The sequence below is a fragment of the Podarcis gaigeae genome (assembly GCF_964106915.1).
Source record: "Podarcis gaigeae genome assembly, chromosome: 2".
Lineage (NCBI taxonomy): Eukaryota > Metazoa > Chordata > Lepidosauria > Squamata > Lacertidae > Podarcis > Podarcis gaigeae.
Window position 1 is genome coordinate 122,431,148 of NC_139679.1, and position 21,002 is coordinate 122,452,149.

The window sequence follows — 21,002 nt, forward strand, 5'->3', positions numbered from 1 at the left end:
CATCATCAGCTGAAGAAGGAATTTCTCTTCAAAACTGGGATCACCGGGCTCCAGTCATGTTTGCTACAGCTGCTCTGCCACTTCCAATAATTCCTTGCATCAGAGATAATGAAAACATATCATTTATTGTAATGTTGTACTTATTTTTATTATTATGGAGTACCACATGCATGTACTGCATGCCTTGAAATAGCCGTACTAGGACAAATACATTCATGGTACTTTGCTTGCCATATATTGTGTCTGAATCCCTGCTTTTTTTTCTATTTGTATGTTCCTATACAATGGGACGCTGGTGGCGCTGTGGTCTAAACCACTGAGCCTTGGGCTTGCCAATCAGAAGGTCAGTGGTTCGAATCCCCACAACAGAGTGAGCTCCTGTTGCTTGGACCCTGCTCCTGCCAGCCTAGCAGTTCAAAAGCACGTCAAAGTGCAAGTAGATAAATAGGTAGCGCTCCAGTAGGAAGGTAAACAGCGTTTCTGTGCCCTGCTCTTGTTTTGCCAGAAGCGGCTTAGTCATGCTGGCCACATGACCCGGAAGCTGTACGCCGGCTCCCTCGGCCAGTAAAACGAGATGAGCACCACAACCCCAGAGTCATCCGCAACTGTACCTAACGTTCAGTGATCCCTTTACCTTTACCTTTACCTATACAATGGAAAACTTCCCTAAACAGGGCCGCCTTCAGATGTCTTCTAAAAGTCAGATGGTTGTTTATTTCCTTGACATCTGGTGGGAGGGCATTCCACAGGGAGAGCACCACTACCAAGAAGGCCCTCTGCCTGGTTCCCTGTAACCTCACTTCTCATGGTGAGGGAACCACTAGAAGGCCCTCGAAGCTGGAACTCAGTGTCCGGGCTGGACAGTGGGGGTGGGGACGCTCCTTCAGGTATACATATGGGCAACAGCAGCTTCAAAGCAGCTGAAGGGGGGACATTTTCAAAGGAATATGTGTTCTCCTCTTTCAAAGAGAAGGTAAAAAGTCCAGCTGGGCTCCATGGGCCTCTCCTGGTATGCCCCACGGAGAGCCTCAAGGTCCATAAATAGCAACACCCTAGTGGTCCCGGGCCCTAAGGAAGTTAGATTGGCTTCAACCAGAGCCAGGGCCTTTTCAGCATTGGCTCCGGCCTGGTGGAACGCTCTGCCTCATGAGACCAGGGCCCTGCAGGATCTGATTTCTTTCCGCAGGGCCTGTAAGACAGAGTTGTTCCACCTGGCCTTTGGCTTGGAGCCAATTTGATTCCCTCCCTCTCTTTCTTTTTTCTTTTCCTTCTCCTTCTCCTGCGAGGAGGCTACATTTTAATATTTTAATGTTTCGATATTTTAATGTTGCATTTTAATTTTTAAGTTGTAATCATTCAACTTGTTTTTATTATTGCTTGTAAGCCGCTCTGAGCCCGGTCTTGACTGGGGAGGGCGGGGTATAAATAAATTATTATTATTATTATTATTATTATTATTATTATTATTATTATTATTATTAATGTCTTTGTGTGTCCTGGACTTGTGGGACATCTTCAGGTTAGGAAAAGGCTCAGGAGTAAACCCTACACAAATCCGGAGTCCCTAAGATGGATGGATGATGTCTTGTACACCTCCTTCCGGCAACTCCTGCAGCCAAGCTGGAACACATTGCTCTGCTTTCCTTTGGACCACATCAGTGGGGCCAAGAAGCGGGTCTTGTCATCTGGACAGCCTAGGACCTCCATACCCATTTTGCAAGCCTGTGGCCCAGGGAGGTCACTTGGGTGCTGCTATCGCAGTGGTTTGACTTCACCCCTGGAGGTACACTTTTTTGTCCCACTGCCCTTCCAAATATTCTTATTTCTTTCATTCCATAGAATGTTGTGAACCCCTAGGATGGGGTGTGTGGAGAGTGGAATCTGCGCCCCTCCTGCACACAACTTAGCTCTGGTCTTGTAGTAGAGTTTCTGCAGATTCACCAAGTTCCCTCTGAACCTCAGCCCTCTCTGCATCTTCCATTCCCAGTTGCAAGGATGGTATTTCTCAGCATTCTTCATCCATGAATCTTCTCCTGCCTGGTGGTCGGTAAGGAAAAATAGGTATAAATGAGAATTCCTGGATGCCAAGATCCTTATCTGGGGCAACTACTTTTTCGGTTGAAAACTGCAGCAGAGATTTAAAATAATAAAAAATACAGCAAAGTAAAGTGTGGAAACATAGGTTGCTAGACCTTTAAACTGAGGTTTTTCGTTGTTTAGTCGTTCAGTCGTGTCCGACTCTTCATGACCCCATGGACCAGAGCACGCCAGGCACTCCTGTCTTCCACTGCCTCCCATAGTTTGGTCAAACTCATGCTGGTAGCTTCGAGAACACTATCCAACCATCTCGTCTTCTGTCGTCCCCTTCTCCTTGTGCCCTCCATCTTTCCCAACATCAGGGTCTTTTCCAGGGAGTCTTCTCTTCTCATGAGGTGGCCAGAGTATTGGAGCCTCAGCTTCACAATATGTCCTTCCAGTGAGCACTCAGGGCTGATTTCCTTCAGAATGGAGAGGTTTGATCTTCTTGCAGTCCATGGGACTCTCACGAGTCTCCTCCAGCACCATAATTCAAAAGCATCCATTCTTCGGCGATCAGTCTTCTTTATGGTCCAGCTCTCACTTCCATACATCACTACTGGGAAAACCATAGCTTTTACTATACGGACCTTTGTTGGCAAGGTGATGTCCCTGCTTTTTAAGATGCTGTCTAGGTTTGTCTTCGCTTATCTCCCAAGAAGCAGGCGTCTTTTAATTTTGTCCAGTGTGTCCAATAGAGTGAAAAATACAGTGCTTTATGCTCTTAACCCCTTTATGCATAAATTAAACTTAAGCATTGTGGTTGTATGAGGCTGGTTATCCCACACTGCCCACCCAAAAATAAGGCAGAATTTAGTTCCTTATTGAACACAAAACTATAGAAGCTACCTCCATCGGGCACCAAACATTGCATGCATCTCAATCCCTTAATAGGCTGAGGGACACCTGTTTTCTTGTGATAATTCTACACAATATTTATTCTAATTCTTATTGTTATTATCCACCACTGCCACAATGTCCTTTCTTCTATCAGATCAAAATGAGCAGGTAACAGCAAAGGTTGCTAGGTTCATAGCTGGGGCAATCAGAATAAGGGCCACTAACTGACTGCTGATTCAGGACTTTAAATTGTGCTCCTATATCAAATTTCCTTTTCTGCGTATACTGTAATGTTTTACTGCTGCTATGGCCATTGGCTAATGCGAATAAAGTTTTATCTGTACACAATAAAGGAGAAGGCACAAGGAGAAGGGGACGACAAAGGACGAGATGGTTGGTCAGTGTTCTCCAAACATGAGTTTGACCAAACTGCGGGAGGCAGTGGAAGACAGGAGTGCCTGGCGTGCTCTGGTCCAGGGGGTCACGAAGAGTCGGACACGACTAAATATTTATTCTAATTCTTATTGTTATTATTAACATTCCTATCCTGCCTTTCCTCCCAAAAGAGTCCAGGGCAGAAAACAACAAAGCAGCAAGGCAAGGCAATTATGGACTGAACTCATGGATTGATGTAAGGCACGGTCTGCTCAAATATAATAAGATCCTGCCGGCTAGATCAGGTCAATGGTCCATCATCATCATCCCACAGCCTGCTCTCACAGCAGCCAACCCAGTGCTTCGTTTGAAATCTCACTACAAGCTCCTGAGCAGAACAGAATTCTCCTCTCCTACAGTTTGCATGGATCATGGATCACTGCCTTGCCATGGCGAAGGGGGTTGAATAACTCAGAGAAGCTATGAGCTATGCCGTGCAGAGCCACCCAAGATGAACAGGTCATAGTGGAGAGTTTTAACCAAATGTGATCCACCTGGAGCAGGAACCGGCAAGCCACTCCAGTACCCCTGCCAAAAAAACTCCATGGACAAAGACAACAGGCATATAAAAGATATGACGCTGGAAGATGAGCCCCTCAGGTCGGAAGGCGTCCAACATGCTACTGGGGAAGAGCGGAGGGCAAGTACAAGTAGATCCAGAGCTGATGAAGCGGCTGGGCCAAAGCCGAAAGGACGCTCAGTTGCGGATATGCCTGGAAGCGAAAGGAAAGTCCAATGCTGTAAAGAAAAATATTGCATAGGAACCTGGAATGTAAGAACCATGAACATGGGTAAGTTGGAGGTGGTCAAAAATGAGATGGCAAGAATAAATATTGACATCCTGGGCATCAGTGAACTAAAATGGACGGGAATGGGCGAATTCAGTTCGGATGACCATCATATCTACTACTGTGGGCAAGAAACCCGTAAAAGAAATGGAGTGGCCCTCATAGTCAACAAAAGAGTGGCGAAAGCTGTACTGGGATGCAATCTCAAAAATGATAGAATGATCTCGATACAAATCCAAGGCAGACCTTTTAACATCACAGTAATCCAAGTTTATGCAGCAACCACTAGTGCTGAAGAAACTGAAATTGACCAAGTCTATGAAGACTTACAACACCTTATAGAAGTGACACCAAAGTAGGATGTTCTAACTGGAGAGGAAGAGTGTAGCCATTGTGGCTATTGGCCATTAATCACTTTAAAGCCCACCCCATCCATTGAGAAAATGTGACCAGCCCCTTTTGAACCCTCTGCCATGCTTGTGAGCTTCCCAGAGCACCATTGGGAGATACAGGCTGCAAGACAAGACTGGCCTTTCTTCTAATCCAGCTGCAGGGCTCTTCAAAGGTTCTTGCGAACAAAGTTCAGGCCAAACTCCCCCTTCCCTTCACTTGGACACATGTCAAACTTTCAAGATGCAGATCACAAACATGTTTTTCTCCGGCTCTTCTCTATTCCATTAAGTCATGCAAACACCCTTGGAAGTTGTGAATGCAAAACTTCTTCTGCTATTAATTATCAAAATCATAGTGATTTAGTCTTCTGAAAGATATTTCTGGAGATTGCCAAAACATCAGAATTAACAACAGGATGCCGTTATTAATTGCACAGTGCCGGGTGGGGTAGTCTTTGCAGAGAATATCTCCTGTGTCAGAGACAGACTTTGTCAAGATTTATAACAGATGAAATGCTGGGTGGGGAGTGGATACGCCTGCATAGTGTTTAATAGCTCTGAAGTCACAGCTGAACTCCTCGATTAGGAAAGCCATTGCAGCTTTGGTCTTGCAAGAATTTTTGGCTTCTTTGGATTAGCTGGCTCTGGAGGTGACAAGAGAAGTGTAGAGGGCAGAGCCAGAATGAGTTTCCTCCTAGTTCCATTGCTATTCCAACTGCTAATGATGCCCCATTCAGTCTTTGGGAACCTGAAGGCAATATGTCCCTTGAATCTGATCAGGGAACCAACTGATGCACGCAATTACTACCGGCCTGGTGATTTCATTATTAGTGGAATCATATCTCCAAATATTATTATGGATCAACATCCATACAACTTTTCGAAGATCCCAGTAGTCAAGTTTGAGGGGTGAGCAATTATATGCAGACCAGTATCATGTATCATTTCAATGGTTCCTATTTTTCGATGGTATTGCTCCTATTTCAGGGCTGTGAAGCCTATGGCTCTACAGACGTCAATGGACCACAGTTCCCATTTTCTCTAACCACTGGTCTTGCTGCCTCTGGATGATGGGAGTTGGGTGTCCAGCACCACCTCTCCTATTTCCTCACCCCCTGGGTCTTCCCTAGTAAAATAACTCTATCAGTGTTGCTGTGTTGCCCCTTAGAGATGGTGACACAAAATTACAAATGAATCTGGTCAGGAATGAAAAGGAAACATTAAATGATCTCACCTGCAGGAGGGAGATGAGGGTGGCATGGAACTCATGCACTTTCCAAGGTGACAAGGTTTTATTTGGAATCAACTTGATCACCTCCCCCTCTTTCCTTTCTCTTTCTGTGATGGAACTCCTATTTGGGGACTTCCCTGGCTTTTTTTCTGGCCCACGTAGGACCAGTCTGGATAGTTGGCCTTGGTGAAGACTTGACGTTTTCATCCCCCAAAAAGTTTTTGATTTGAGTTCCTACTGAAATGAGGCTGCATTTTAATGTTTTAATGTCGTATTTTAATCTTGCTTTTAAGTTGTATTTCAATCAATTGTTTTTATACCTGGTATCAGCCGCCCTGAGCCCAGCCAAGACTGGGCAGGGCGGGGTATAAATAAAAGTATGTATGTATGTATGTATGTATGTATTATTATTATTATTATTATTATTATTATTATTATTATATTTGAGCAATATATAAACTGCCTAACCACAGTTGTGGTTGCAACAGTAAACATACAGAAGATCATGGGGCAACTCCTCAGTGAAATGAAAGCTTTCCTCCAATCCAAGCCCTTTCTTTTTTTTCTGTCATTTGATGATGATGATGATGATGATGATGATGATGATGAATAGAAGTTTGACACTTTTTGTTGATTTATTTATTGCAGTGGGACAGTTAGGTACTACTGGCACATCTTGTCCTTCTTGTTCACCATCCAGGAGATCAACCAGGATCCCCGACTCTTACCCAATATCACCCTGGGCTACAACCTCTATGAGAACTATTTAGATGCAAGGATGACTTCCGATGCCATGATAGACTTGCTTGGAGGCTGGGATAGCAATATTCCGAATTATAACTGTGGGAGGAGAAATCACCTCCTGGCTGTCCTTGAACGGGTTAAATCTGCAATTGCAAAAGAGATTCAAGCCATGTCAGGCATCTACAAAACCCCACAGGTATGAAGGTGTGGCATGCAAGGGCAGAGTAAAATGTCAACTGCATAAAATTCCACTTTCTCTTCAGGCCAGTCAAAGGGTCTTTTTTCCGAGACCCTTGACCAACTTGAACCCTCCAGTGTCTCTGACTGTTAGATTGTAATTATTTCAGATTAATGAATATCTGGGCTGCCCAGAAAACAAGACACACACAGACACCCCATGGCCTCGCTGGTGTGTCCAAAGGAAAGGAAAGGAAAGCAATACATTTCATAGAATCATAGAATCATAGAGTTGGAAGAGACCACAAGGGCCATCGAGTCCAACCCCCTGCCAAGCAGGAAACACCATCAGAGCACTCCTGACATATGGTTGTCAAGCCTCTGCTTAAAGACCTCCAAAGAAGGGGCCTCCACCACACTCCTTGGCAGCAAATTCCACTGTCGAACAGCTCTTACTGTCAGGAGGTTCTTCCTAATGTTTAGGTGGAATCTTCTTTCTTGTAGTTTGGATCCATTGCTCCGTGTCCGCTTCTCTGGAGCAGCAGAAAACAACCTTTCTCCCTCCTCTATGTGACATCCTTTTATATATTTGAACATGGCTATCATATCACCCCTTAACCTCCTCTTCTCCAGGCTAAACATGCCCAGCTCCCTTAGCCGTTCCTCATAAGGCATCGTTTCCAGGCCTTTGACCATTTTGGTTGCCCTCCTCTGGACACGTTCCAGTTTGTCAGTGCCCTTCTTGAACTGTGGTGCCCAGAACTGGACACAGTACTCCAGGTGAGGTCTGACCAGAGCACTAGCTTGGCACTAGCTTGGCACTAGGAGTTGCCAGAAGATGCCACCCAACCAGAGCCACAGCTAGGCAATGTTGCACCTCTGGCAGAACCGTCCAGATTGCACCCCCTAGCCAAATTAGCTCTTCCTCCCATTTTTGTCGTGCCACTCCAGTGATGGGCGCTGAAATGTCAGCATCCCTGATGGGGCGTGACCAAGCTGCTTTCACCAAGAAGAGCACCAGTGCCAGTCTCTTTGAAAGCCAACTGGATTGTTCCCATGAAGGCGCCCAGCTGGGAGGTGTGGCTGATCTCCCCATCCATCTCCAGCGCTTGGGTGGGCAAGTCTTCCCACTGTGATTTCCCCACCCTCATCCCCCTGTCGGATCTGCGCCTCCCTCAAACGCAAACCCCTGAATCAGTGTTTGGGTCCTGAGTTCAAATGAGGAATCAGACGCTCCGTGTGTGTGTGGTTGAAGACCAGAGACTTGGTGCCTCATTCTGTGGGCTTTTGCATTTTAATTTAGGAGACTTTCAAAGCCTCCTGTCAGAGATGTTTTCACTCAGACAGACAGCGAAGAATCCAAAGAGGAAGGAGGACAGTCTGAGGGGAGTAGAAATGGGATCCTCCTAAATCAAGGGTCCTGGTTGCGCTCGGGACCCTTAAGCCACCCCCATGGGGTGTGCTGTTGCTAGGCGTGGCCCAAGCCTTGTCTGTTGGACCCCAGGATCGCACTTGGCTGTTTGGGCCAATTGGGGCGAGTGGCGTGATCCTGGGGACCTATAAATGCGGCAGCGCGACGGGGGTGGGGCACTTACAAAATAAGATCCTGGCATACTGAGCATGCCCAAAGAATTTGGTAAAGGTGACCAATCACACGATGCTCGCTTTGTTTAAGAGGATAGTTAGTATGCATGCTCACACTGTTGGTCATTTGGACCAGCCATAGAGAGACAGCACGGTATATGCTTGAAGTGCCTTGAAAGGAAATAGGGTGAGGGAAACTCAGTATTTTGACTGGATAGGAAATTTAAACTTAATGGAATGTATGTTATGTGCATTGTCAATGTATAAAATGGTATGGAATCCATTGGCCACGTAATTTGGGAAAATATCCCTGCTGGTCCTTTCTGCACAGTAAAGAAATAAAAACTTTGGACTACTTTTTCACTCATAGTCTCATGTGGTTTACTGGCATATCCATGAGATAGAGCAAGCTTTTAATTGCAGCAATGGTGCATCTGCCCCAGCTGCAACAAAACATGTCTCTCCTGTATTGGTTTTCACAGCCACAGCAAGCACTGTAACCTTCCAACCATTTGACTTCACATCCATTGTCTCCCAAGACAGATGCCAACCAATCAGATGCACCAGCTAGGTTCTTAAGGAGGGAGCAAGCTGGCACCTATGCAACCATTAAATATCTTGTGCTTATCCTGAAAGCAAAACAAAGCACTAATATTTTCCTTTCCTCACTAGCTCAGTTATGGCTTCACCGCCCGGCTTCTTGAAGGTAAAACTGAGTTTCCTTCTGTATACCAGATGTTCCCCAAAGAAGAAGCTCAGTACACGGGGATTGTTCAGTTGCTCTTGTACTTTGGATGGACGTGGATCGGCCTCCTTGCTCCAGAGGATGACAGTGGAGAAAGGTTTGTGGGTGCTTTGACACCTCAGATGATCAGCAGTGGGGTTTGCATCGCCTTCTCAAAAAGGATACCAGAAAATAATCTATATCTATTCATGAGCCTGAGTGAGCTATTTTTCATGCGGAGACAAGTCAGTGTAATTGTTTGCTATGTAACCAGTCTCAAGGGATTGGCACTCATCATGGCAGTCAACCAATTCTTTGAGAAGCAAACACAGGCAAAAGTCTGGATCACAACAACTTTTCAGGAAATCAATTCTGGCTCGTCATTTTCTCCTGCTTACTTCCGGTACATCCATGGTTCTCTCTCCTTTGTAATGAAGACCAAAATAAGGAGCAACAAACATGATTACTATGAAGCAAACTCCCCACTTCTTGATCACTTTTTGGCAGAAGCATTCCGTTGCTCTTATTCAAAACATACGTTGTCCATGAAAAGCTGGGAAAGTTGCAGAGAGGAGGAGGGACTTGAGACTTTGCCCCAGGAGGAGCTGGAGAGAGCCCTGTCTCAAGACAGCTACAGCACTTACGTCAATGTTCATGCTGTGGCTCAGGCCTTAAATGCTGCGGTTTCATCTAGGTCAAAGCAGATGGTGGTGCTGAGCGAAGGAGATGAATGGAAGCATCACAGGCTACAGCCATGGCAGGTATTTTCTTCCTGCATTTGCAAGCCACAAACCATTGCCTTAATAATGATGATGATGATGATGATGATGATGATGATGATGATTTATTATTTATACCCCGCCCATCTGGCTGGGTTTCCCCAGCCACTCTGGGCGGCTTCCAACACAATGTTATTGTTATTGTTGTTGTTGTTTGTTGTTGTTGTTTGTTGTTGTTGTTGTTGTTTAGTCATTTAATCGTTTAGTCGTATCTGACTCTTCGTGACCCCATGGACCAGAGCAGCCAGGCACTTCTGCCTTCCACTGCCTCCCGCAGTTTGGTCAAACTCATGCTGGTAGCTTCGAGAACACTGTCCAACCATCTTGTCCTCTGTCGTCCCCTTGTGCCCTCCATCTTTCCCAACATCAGGGTCTTTTCCAGGGAGTCTTCTCTTCTCATGAGGTGGCCAAAGTATTGGAGCCTCAGCTTCACGATCTGTCCTTCCAGTGAGCACTCAGGGCTGATTTCCTTCAGAATGGAGATGTTTGATCTTCTTGCAGTCCATGGGACTCTCAAGAGTCTCCTCAAACACCATAATTCAAATGTTCTTCTCATTATAGGGGATTGGAATGCTAAAGTAGGGAATCAAGAGATAAAAGGAACAACTGGCAAGTTTGGCCTTGGAGTTCAAAATGAAGCAGGGCAAAGGCTAATAGAGTTCTGCCGAGAGAACACAATATTAAAATACAGTAATGCATCAAACATTAAAAGCTTCCCTGAACAGGGCTGCCTTCAGATGTTGTCTAAAAGTCTGGTAGTTGTTGTTCTCTTTGACATCTGGTGGGAGGGCGTTCCACAGGGTGGGTGCTACTACCGAGAAGGCCCTCTGCCTGGTTCCCTGTAACTTGCCTTCTTTCAGTGATGGAACCACCAGAAGGCCCTCAGTGCTGGACCTCAGTGTCCGGGTAGAATGATGGGGGTGGAGACGCTCCTTCAGATATACTGGACCGAGGCCCTTTAGAGCTTTAAAGATCAGCACCAACACTTTGAATTGTGCTTGGAAACGTACTGGGAGCCAATGTAGGTCTTTCAAGACCGATGTTATGTGGTCTCGGCAGCCGCTCCCAGGCACCAGCCGCTCCCAGTCACCAGTCTAGCTGCCACATTCTGGATTAGTTGTAGTTTCCGGGTCACCTTCAACGGTAGCCCCACATGGAGTTCATTGCAGTAGTCCAACTGTGGAATGCAATGTAGTAATGAGATTTTTTAAAGGGAAAAAATGCCTTTTTCAGGGTTCCAGGTCATATGGAAACCTGTACGTGAGAAAAACCCCTTCCCTAAATATCTTTGAATGAGGCAGAGGAGGTTCTTGGCAAAGATACATGTCCCACACCTATGGTGATTTTGACTTTGGATAGACCTGTGTCTGCCTTCTTTGCAGTGGGCCCTGTACTGTGGAATAATCTTCACTAGAGATAAAATGGGTGTCAGCTAGTTCCAATATGCCTATACATAACCACATTCCTGAGCACTGATTTTTAGGACCTCTCTGAGGTCCAGCGCCGAGGGCCTTCTGCCAGTTCCCTCACTGTGAGAAGTGAGGTTACAGGGAACCAGGCAGAGGGCCTTCTCGCCCTGTGGAACGCCCTCCCATCAGATGTCAAGGAAATAAGCAACTATCTGACTTTTAGAAGACAAGGAAGTTTTAAATGTTTTATTGTGTTTTCAATACTCTGTTGGGAGCCGCCCAGAGTGCCTGGGGGAGCCCAGCCAGATGGTTGGGGTATAAATATTATTGTTGTTGTTGTTGTTGTTGTTGTTGTTAGGTTTAAAACAAGTATTATATTGTCTTTTGTACTAATCTTGTTCTGCAAAGCTCCTTGTTATTTTATATGAAAGGTGCTCTATAAATGCTATAATCAATTTAAGAAAAGATTGCGTGAATGGGACTTATGCTCTAGATGAGATGCAAACTGGCCCCAATTTATAAGAGCTTGAAATGAGTGGATCTGTGGGATAACCAGCCTCATATAACCAACATGCTTAAGTCTAATTAATGGTCCTGCCAGGCTTAGCTTAGGTCACTTCTCCTCACCTTGGGAAGAAATAGGTAATCAAGCCTATTGTTCACATACACCCTCCACTTGGGAAGCTCAGTGTGTGAAGAGGTTTGAGCTGGTTACTTCTTGAGTTGCTATACCAATGATTTAGGAACTTGCACCACTTTGTAAGCAAGCTATGCTTTACTTCCTGTGCAAATTTCCGAAGCACATGAATCTGACCTTTGGGGAGTTTGTAAGTAAACAATTTTTAAACTTACCAAACATGTGGTATTTTCCTATGCTGTGGGATGAAGGGAATTTTGGAAAGATACTTTTAAAGGGGATGTTTTGGAGGAACATATTTTAAAGGTTTTACAGCCTATATTTCCGTGTTTTACTTTGCTGCATGTTTTGTGATTTCAAATCTCTGCTGGAGTTCTCTCACCAAACCACACTTGCCTCCAGGATTTTTCCTTTCTGTATCTTTTTCCGCCCACCAACATATTCCACATTGTCTCGTTGTTTCTTAATGCTAGTATTTTCCTTGCCATTTCAGCTCTACCATTTCTTAAAAGAAATCCAGTGTTTGAATACTTCCATGGGCAGACCGTGTTTGGATGAGAACTGGGAGCTGCCACCTGACTTCGACATTGTGAACTGGCTGATGTTTCCCAATAACTCTCGTACTAGAGTGAAAATTGGGAATATAAGGGGAGCGGCATCAACCAACATGAAGTTCACCATTGACTCAAAAGACATTGAGTGGCCCAACCAATTTAAGAAGGTAGGGAATGTAAAGGAGCAGGGAGGCTAGGAGAGCCTGTTTACACTCTTCCTTGAGCAAGTGCTGCAAAACGGTATTAGAAGGTGAATCCATTGTGTCTCAGCTATCCAGTAACAGCTGCCACAACAACTCCCGCTTGCCACGGCAGCTGAGACAGGAAGGGAATTTGGCATTCTGAAGGAACAGATAGAGCCCTGGGGTCCTGAGAAGAGACACCAGATCCTTCTCAATTTCCTTCTGGAGTTGGGAATTTACTCTGTCTTGGGAGACAATGGCACCTTCGGGGTGAAGTCAAACCATAAATATATCAGGACAGTTCACAGCATTAAAAAATCTGTGGAGCTCTAATAATTTCCTGAATAATTTGCATGTGACTATGTGAAGTGGAGAGCATCTTATATCTCCACATATTTTGGAACCCTGGAAATTCAGGGTTCACAGGAGGCCTTACTACAACTCTAGGGGGCCCTGGGTGCAACGCAACTTCCGGTAGAAACTGGAAGTTGCTTTGGAGGCCTCATGAGACTTCCAGCATGACCTCTGAGTTCCCGCAAGGCCTTGAAAGCGCCGCTACGGTGTGCCGACATAACGTGACATTGTGAAATCACGCATCACATCGTCATAACATCACATAATGTCATGGGCGCCATTGGGCACCCATAAGCTGGGGCCCAATTCGGCGCCCTTGCTACAATGTCTGGCCAAAGGTGCAAAAGTAATACAATAGATAAAATAAGTACATTTCTGTACGTTGTTCTATAGAAATAAATGTTATACTCCTGATACAAATGCGGTTATTCATAGCTTACTACATTCTGTATATACTCATTCCAAATATCAATGTATTTGTCTTTGTTTTGACAAATAAATTGATATTTGGAATGAGTATATACAGAATGTAGTCATGTAGTCAACACCTCTAAGTGATCCATTCATAAGCTGCGAGTGTCATCTTACTGATCCGTTGATTAAAGGGTATCTTATCTTCAGTCTTCCAGTTCATAAATATCAGTCTCTTTTTTTCCCCAATGATTTTTATTGTTTTTCAACACACACATATACACAGACACAAACATACAAAACATACAAAACATGACTTCCCCATACCTCCCCTTCACTGCACCCTTGTTCATCTATTTTTTAAGCAATCCTTCATTCAATTTTGAAATTTAGTTTTCTTTAAATTTTCCAAACTTAGACATTTACAGCTGTAATTCTCTGTTTCTTACCCCTTGACATTATTATCAATCTGAAATTTTACAACAGTTCTTAAGATATATTTTATATTTTTTCCAGTCCTCCTCCACTGTTTCCCTCCTCTGGTCGCGGATCCTGCCCGTCATCTCTGCCAGTCCCATAAATTCCGTCACCTTCGTCTGCCATTCTTCTAGAGTAGGTAGTTCTTGCATCTTCCAATACTTTGCCAGGAGAATTCTTGCTGCTGTGGTTGCATACATAAAAAAGGTTCTATCCTTCTTTGGTACCGATTGGTTGACCATGCCCAAGAGAAAAGCCTCCGGTTTCTTGACAAAAGTCCACTTAAGGATTTTTTTAATTTCATTATAGATCATATCCCAGTAGGCTTTAATCTTTGGGCAGGTCCACCAAAGGTGATAAAAAGTTCCTTCACATTCATTGCATTTCCAACACTTGTTGTCAGGCAAATGATATATCTTTGCAAGCTTGACTGGGGTCATGTACCACCTATAGATCATTTTCATTATGTTCTCTTTCAAGGCAGTACATGCCGTAAATTTAATACCTGTGGTCCATAACTGTTCCCAGTCAGCAAACATAATGTCTTGACCTATGTCTTGTGCCCATTTAATCATAGCTGATTTAACCGTTTCATCCTGTGTATTCCATCTCAGCAGCAAGTTATACATTTTAGACAGATTCTTAGTATTGGTTTCTAACAGTTCTGTTTCCAACTTTGACCTCTCCTTCTGAAATCCTAGCTTCCTGTCCTGCTTAAAAGTCTCATTTATCTGGCGGTAATGTAACCAATCTCGTACTTCGGATTTTAGTTTCTCAAAACTCTGTAATTTAACCTTTTCACCATCATATTCTATAATCTCACAATATTTCGGCCAGTTCGAATCCATATTTAATTTTTTAACCGCTCTAGCTTCCATTGGTGACAACCATCTGGGGGTTTTACTTTCCAACAAGTCCTTGTATCTATTCCAAACATTATACAAAGCTTTCCTGACAATATGATTTTTAAAACCACTGTGAATCTTTACCTTGTCATACCATAAATATGCGTGCCAGTCGAAGTTGTTATCATATCCTTCTAGGTCCAAGATGTCTGTATTCTCAAGAAGTAGCCATTGCTTCAGCCAGCAGAAAGCTGCTGCCTCATAATATAGCCTTAAGTCCGGCAGGGCAAAACCCCCTCTGTCTTTTGCATCAGTTAATATCTTAAACTTGATTCTGGGCTTTTTGCCCTGCCAGACAAATTTAGATAGTTCCTTCTGCCACTTCCTGAAACAGTCCACCTTGTCCAAAATCTGTAATGTCTGAAACAAGAACAGCAATCTCGGCAATACATTCATCTTTATAACAGCAATTCGGCCTAACAAGGATAGTTTCAATCTTGACCAAATGTCTAAATCTTTCTTAACTTCCCCCCAACATTTTTCATAATTATCTTTGAACAGATTCACATTCTTAGATGTTAAGTTAACCCCCAGATATTTCACTTTTTTTGTTATCTCCAAACCAGTTTCGCTTTGAAACCTATCTTTTTCCTCTGTTGTTAAGTTTTTTTCCAACACCTTTGTTTTCTGTTTGTTCAATTTGAAACCTGCTACTTGACCAAATATTTCAATCAGTTCTAATACTCTTTTAGTACTGGCTTCTGGTTGTTGCAACGTTAAGACTAGGTCATCTGCAAAAGCTCTTAACTTATAATGTTTAGCTCCGACCTGTGTTCCTTTTACCAGCTGGTCCCTTCTAATCATGTTTAACAAAACCTCCAGGACCGATATAAACAATAGAGGGGAGATTGGGCATCCCTGTCGTGTCCCTTTTTCTATTGGTATCTCATCCATCACCACCCCATTCACAATTAACTTAGCTTTTTGTTCCGAATAGATTGCACTTATACCATTTTCAAAGCCTAGGCCTACCCCCATCCCTTGGAGATTCCTCTTCATAAAACTCCAACTAATATTGTCAAAGGCTTTCTCCGCGTCCACAAAAATCAAAACTGCTTTCCTATTAATGTCTCTCTCCATCAACTCCAAAATGTCTATAATGTTCCTTACATTGTCTGACATATGTCTCCCTGGGAGAAAGCCTGTTTGGTCCTTGTGAATCTCCTCTGACATCACTTTTTTAAATCTTTTAGCTAAAATGTCTGCAAAGATTTTGTAATCCACGTTCAATAGAGATATAGGGCGGTAGTTCTTGACTTGTTCTTTCCCAGTCTCTGATTTTGGTATAAGTGAGATGAATGCCTCTTTCCACGATTCGGGAGCTCTTTTCCCCTCCAGGATTTGGTTGCAGACTTCTTTCAATGGATGTATTAGCCATTCCTTGAGTGCTTTGTAGTATCTTGCAGTCAGCCCGTCTGGTCCTGGTGATTTTCCCAGTTGCATATTCTGAATGGCACCCTCAATTTCTTGATCAGATACTTTCTCATTTAGAATCCTTTTGTTCTGTTCAGAGATCTTTGGTAGTCTATATTTTTTGATAAACTCTTCAATTTCTTGTTCATTTTTTGGCCCTTGTGCATACAATTTCTTAAAGAAACTTTGAAAACAATTACTTATCTCATTTGGTTTATTGATGATTTTCCCATCTACTTCAAGAGAAGTCACGGTGTTCAGTTTTTGTCTCTTTTTCAATTGCCATGACAGCAGTTTCCCACATTTATCTGCCGATTCAAAAGTCTTTTGCCTCATTCATAAATATCAGTCTCTTGGCCACAGTTAGGGCGTGTAGAATCCATTTTCACTGTCCAGTTGTCAGCTTCCATACAATAGGTGTTGTTGTTTAGTCGTTGTATATAGTTCAAAAGGATATTCTCTGCACACAAAGTCCTTTTAATAATAATCCAGGAATCATTTTTAAGTACAGTGGTACCTTGGGTTACATACGCTTCAGGTTACAGACGCTTCAGGTTACACACTCCACTAACCCAGAAATAGTGCTTCAGGTTAAGAACTTTGCTTCGGGATGAGAACAGAAATCATGCTCCAGTGGCATGGCGGCAGCAGGAGGCCCCATTAGCTAAAGTGGTGCTTCAGGTTAAGAACAGTTTCAGGTTAAGAACGGACCTTCGGAATGAATTAAGTACTTAACCCGAGGTACCACTGTAACTGCTTTGAAGTGGCAGTACTTTTAATAACTGCTCTCTATCAGTGTTTTCTTATTGCTATGATTAGAATCATGGAATTGTGGAGTTGGAAGAAACCCTGAGGGTCTTCTGGTCCAACTTCCTGCAATGCAGGGATCTCAACAAAATCATGTATGGGAGATGGCCATCCAGCCTCTGCTTGAAAACCTCCAAGGGAGGAGAGACCACAATCTCTTGCGAGAGTCTTCCATAGTTAAACAGCTTTCATAGTCAGAAAGCTGTTTTGGTATAGTTTGTCCTCTTCCTTGAGCATATTTCTGTACAGAAGGCAGGAACATAAATGGGTTTGGTGGAACTAGAGATCTTGTTGGGTCCTTGCCAAACCCTATTAATTCCATAGACACAGATGCTTCTAACACTTTCTCCTCGGTGCACCTTCTTCTCTGCATGACTAGACTGTGCCTCGCTCCAGGTGTACCGAAAGCTGCCAGCCTGGATACGCCAAGGTGGTTCAAGAAGGAGAGCCAATTTGCTGCTATGCTTGTGCTCTATGTGCAGAAGGGACAATCTCCACTCAGGAAGGTGGGTCATTCCGAGGGAGAGGGCATTCCTTTAGAGAATAGAAATAGGGAAAAGAGTCACCCAGAAACACTATGTGCAGAAGAGTAAGAAAGCCAGTATGGTGTAGTGGTTAAGAGCGGTTGTCTCGTAATCTGGTGAACCGGGCTCGCGTCTTCGCTCCTCCACATGCAGCTGCTGGGTGACCTTGGGCCAGTCACACTTCTTTGAAGTCTCTCAGCCCCACTCACCTCACAGAGTGTTTGTTGTGGGGGAGGAAGGGAAAGGAGATGGTTAGCCGCTTTGAGACTCCTTAGGGTAGTGATAAAGCGGAATATCAAGTTCCACCTCTTCTTCTTCTAAAACATTTTTGAACATAGGTGTTTTATTGGCTTCTCTATTTTCAATCAGCATCCTTTCTTCCAGGAATTAAGCTGAAAGTAAGGAAGCAATCATTGCAGAACCATGTGGGTAACAGGGAGACAGCTTAGTATACATGCATGCATGCGCAGAAGACCAAATCGCAACCCGTGCATGCACAGATATGCCACTGCGAGTTGCAAACATTGCGTGATCCCGCATGGATCACATTTGCAACCCGAGCATCCAATCCACTGTACATAGTCTTTGACTATTTTCAGCTATGCTCTCAATGATCAAAGAAACTGAATCACACCATAAAGGACATTTATTTTTAAAGTGGGTGGGTGGGTGGGTGGGTGGGTGGGTGTGTGTGTGTAAGTAAGTAAGTAAGTAAGTAATAGAAGACAAAAGGGGAATAATTTTTAAAAGGAAATATTTGAAACAGTAAAGCAGAAACTCAAACACAAAATATATGATGCATTATATGAAAATGATTACAAAACAAGCGGTGGACAGTTTTGATCTGACTACTAGGAGCATTGCACAGAAGAAAGAGGAAACCGTTTGCATTAGCTACCAAAGATATAACAAGAAATCATACAAAAAAAGTGAAATATGAGAAGGCAGTTAAACTTATAACAATCTTCTTCCAGTCCAGCTAACATAAAAATTACCTGAGATGTTGGATAATTTTATCATTTACACTGTTTTTAAAAACACAGTAGCAAATTGCTCATTAGACAAGTCTCTCTCAGCCTAACGTACCTCACAGGTTTGTTGTAAATATCAAAAGGGCAGGGGGGTATTCATGTAGACTACCTTGAGCCCTTTGGAGGAAAGGTAGGGGATAAATGTAAAAATAAATAATCAAATAATAATAAACTGTCACAGGTCAAGAAGAAGAAGAAGAAGAAGAAGAAGAAGAAGAAGAAGAAGAAGAAGAGTTTGGATTTGATATCCCGCCTTTCACTTCCCTTCAGGAGTCTCAAAGCAGCTAACATTCTCCTTTCCCTTCCTCCCCCACAACAAACATTCTGTGAGGTGAGTGGGGCTGAGAGACTTCAAGGAAGTGTGACTGGCCCAAGGTCACCCAGCAGCTGCAGGTGGAGGAGCGGAGGCGCGAACCCGGTTCCCCAGATTACGTGACTACCGCTCTTAACCACTACACCACACTGGTCAATGTAAAGAGGTGTGTCTTTATTCTTAGGCAAAAAAAAAAAAATGTATGGTGAAGTTGCTGGACACACCTCTGTGGGGAAGTCACTGCATCAAAGCTTTGCCCTACATCACAAGGTTGTTTTGGCAATAAAAACTGAGGAAAAAATTGTGCCCCACCATTGTCTCCTCAGAAGAAGGGCAGGGTACAAATGTAAACTTCAATAAGCAATTGAACGAGCATTTTTTTGCCACACTTTCCCTCTTCAACTGTCTTACTCCTTGACCTCCTCCACTTCAAAAATCTTTTTGAAAACCAAATAATGCTCTGATGCTCAAGCCACTCTTTTTCTCTTCCTTAGATGCAGAAGGTTGCACCAAATGTCCCGAAGATCAGCATCCAAGCAATAACAGAGATCAGTGTGTCCCCAGGTTTATCACTTTCCTAGCTTATAAAGAACATTTGGGAATAATCTTAGTTTCCATTGCCCTTTCCTTATCTTTGACAACAGGGATTGTGTTAGTAATCTTCATTAAATACAAGGAGACTCCCATAGTGAAAGCCAACAACCGGAACCTCTCCTACATCCTCCTCGTTTCCCTCCTGCTTTCTTTTTTGTCCACCTTCCTGTTCATTGGGCAACCAAGGAAAGGGACCTGCCTTCTCCAACAAACAGCCTTCAGCATCATCTTCTCAGTTGCTGTTTCTTCTGTCTTGGCAAAGACCATCACAGTAGTGCTGGCCTTCCTGGCCACGAAGCCAGGAAACAGGGTGAGAAGGTGGCTGGGGAAGAGTCTGGCCAACTCCATTGTCATTTGCTGTTCCAGTGTCCAAGTTGTCATCTGCACCATCTGGCTGTGCTTGTCTCCTCCATTCCCTGACTCTGACATGCACTCCCAGGCTGGAGAGATCATCCTGCAATGTAGTGAAGGATCTGCTGCCATGTTTTATATTGCCCTGGGCTACATGGGCTTCCTGGCTGCCATCTGCTTCACGGTGGCTTTCCTAGCCAGGAATCTGCCTGGGGCCTTCAATGAGGCCAAGCTGATCACCTTCAGCATGCTGGTCTTCTGCAGTGTTTGGGTGTCCTTTGTGCCCACCTACCTGAGCACCAAGGGGAAATACACAGTAGCTGTGCAGATCTTCTCTATGTTGGCCTCTAGTGCTGGGCTTCTGGGCTGCATCTTCATGCCAAAATGCTACATTATTTTGCTGAGGCCTGATCTGAATACAAAGCAGCATCTGACAAGAGAAATTTAAGATGACACCTAATGCTTGAAACATTCTAGGCTGACAATGGGTAGCACTGTGAGCACGTAGTCTTCAGATTATAGTTCCATATAGCTCTCTTTGTTTTGCATAAATTATGAATGATTAAAATGAATGTATTATAACTGCTTTGTCACTCCCTGATTCCCACTAGATACCTGATTGGCCACATTGGCTTTTATGCTGATAATCCTCATGTGAGTCAGATTCACTCTATCCTTTTACGATGTATGACTCAGGGAAATTGTAGCAAAAGCTTTGTTCCAGCAGATTATGCTTTGGAATTTGACTTAGGCCCACTTTAGACACCTTTCCATGTGCTCTTTGGATGGGAGATGTTCACACATTCTTTAACCAACATGTCAGCTCTTGTTAATTGGGTGTGGAAATGGTTGAGCACATAGTACTATACTATTCATACTATGAAGACATTCACTCCTTATATAGTACACCCATCTGAAAAAAAAATCCTAGACAGATATGCTAATTTTTATACCTCCCTCCTTTTGTCAAACTTCACCCATGAGTGGCTGAATTACATGCATCAAAATGGATAACTAGGAATTGAATGGTTAAATTTCTTTAAAACCACACTAGTACTCAGTAATCTATTCTAACTATGAGTTGAATGTGAATGTGTAGCAATGCCCACACATATCCTTGTCTTTTTTCATAGTTTTAAATCCTTATGGTCTTCTCCTGGCCTGAAAATTGCAAATTGTAAATCATATTGTAACTTGGTGGCTGCTCTGTGATGGCAATAATAAAGATTGATTGATACTTGTATGCAAGAAAGGGTTTGTTATTCTGCAA

At 43.6% G+C, this 21,002-nt stretch overlaps 1 protein-coding gene across 1 annotated transcript; it reads left to right on the forward strand.

Moving 5' to 3' along the window:
• Positions 1–5,213: 5,213 nt before the first annotated feature.
• Positions 5,214–20,333, forward strand: LOC310839539 (vomeronasal type-2 receptor 26-like; the record flags this gene model as incomplete). The annotated part of the gene is made up of 6 exons (XM_083728176.1): positions 5,214–5,440; positions 6,411–6,702; positions 8,940–9,752; positions 12,310–12,537; positions 17,299–17,425; positions 19,282–20,333. 6 exons carry the CDS (start codon positions 5,214–5,216, stop codon positions 20,178–20,180), a joined length of 2,586 nt encoding a protein of 861 aa, XP_083584302.1. The 3' UTR covers positions 20,181–20,333.
• Positions 20,334–21,002: the final 669 nt, after the last annotated feature.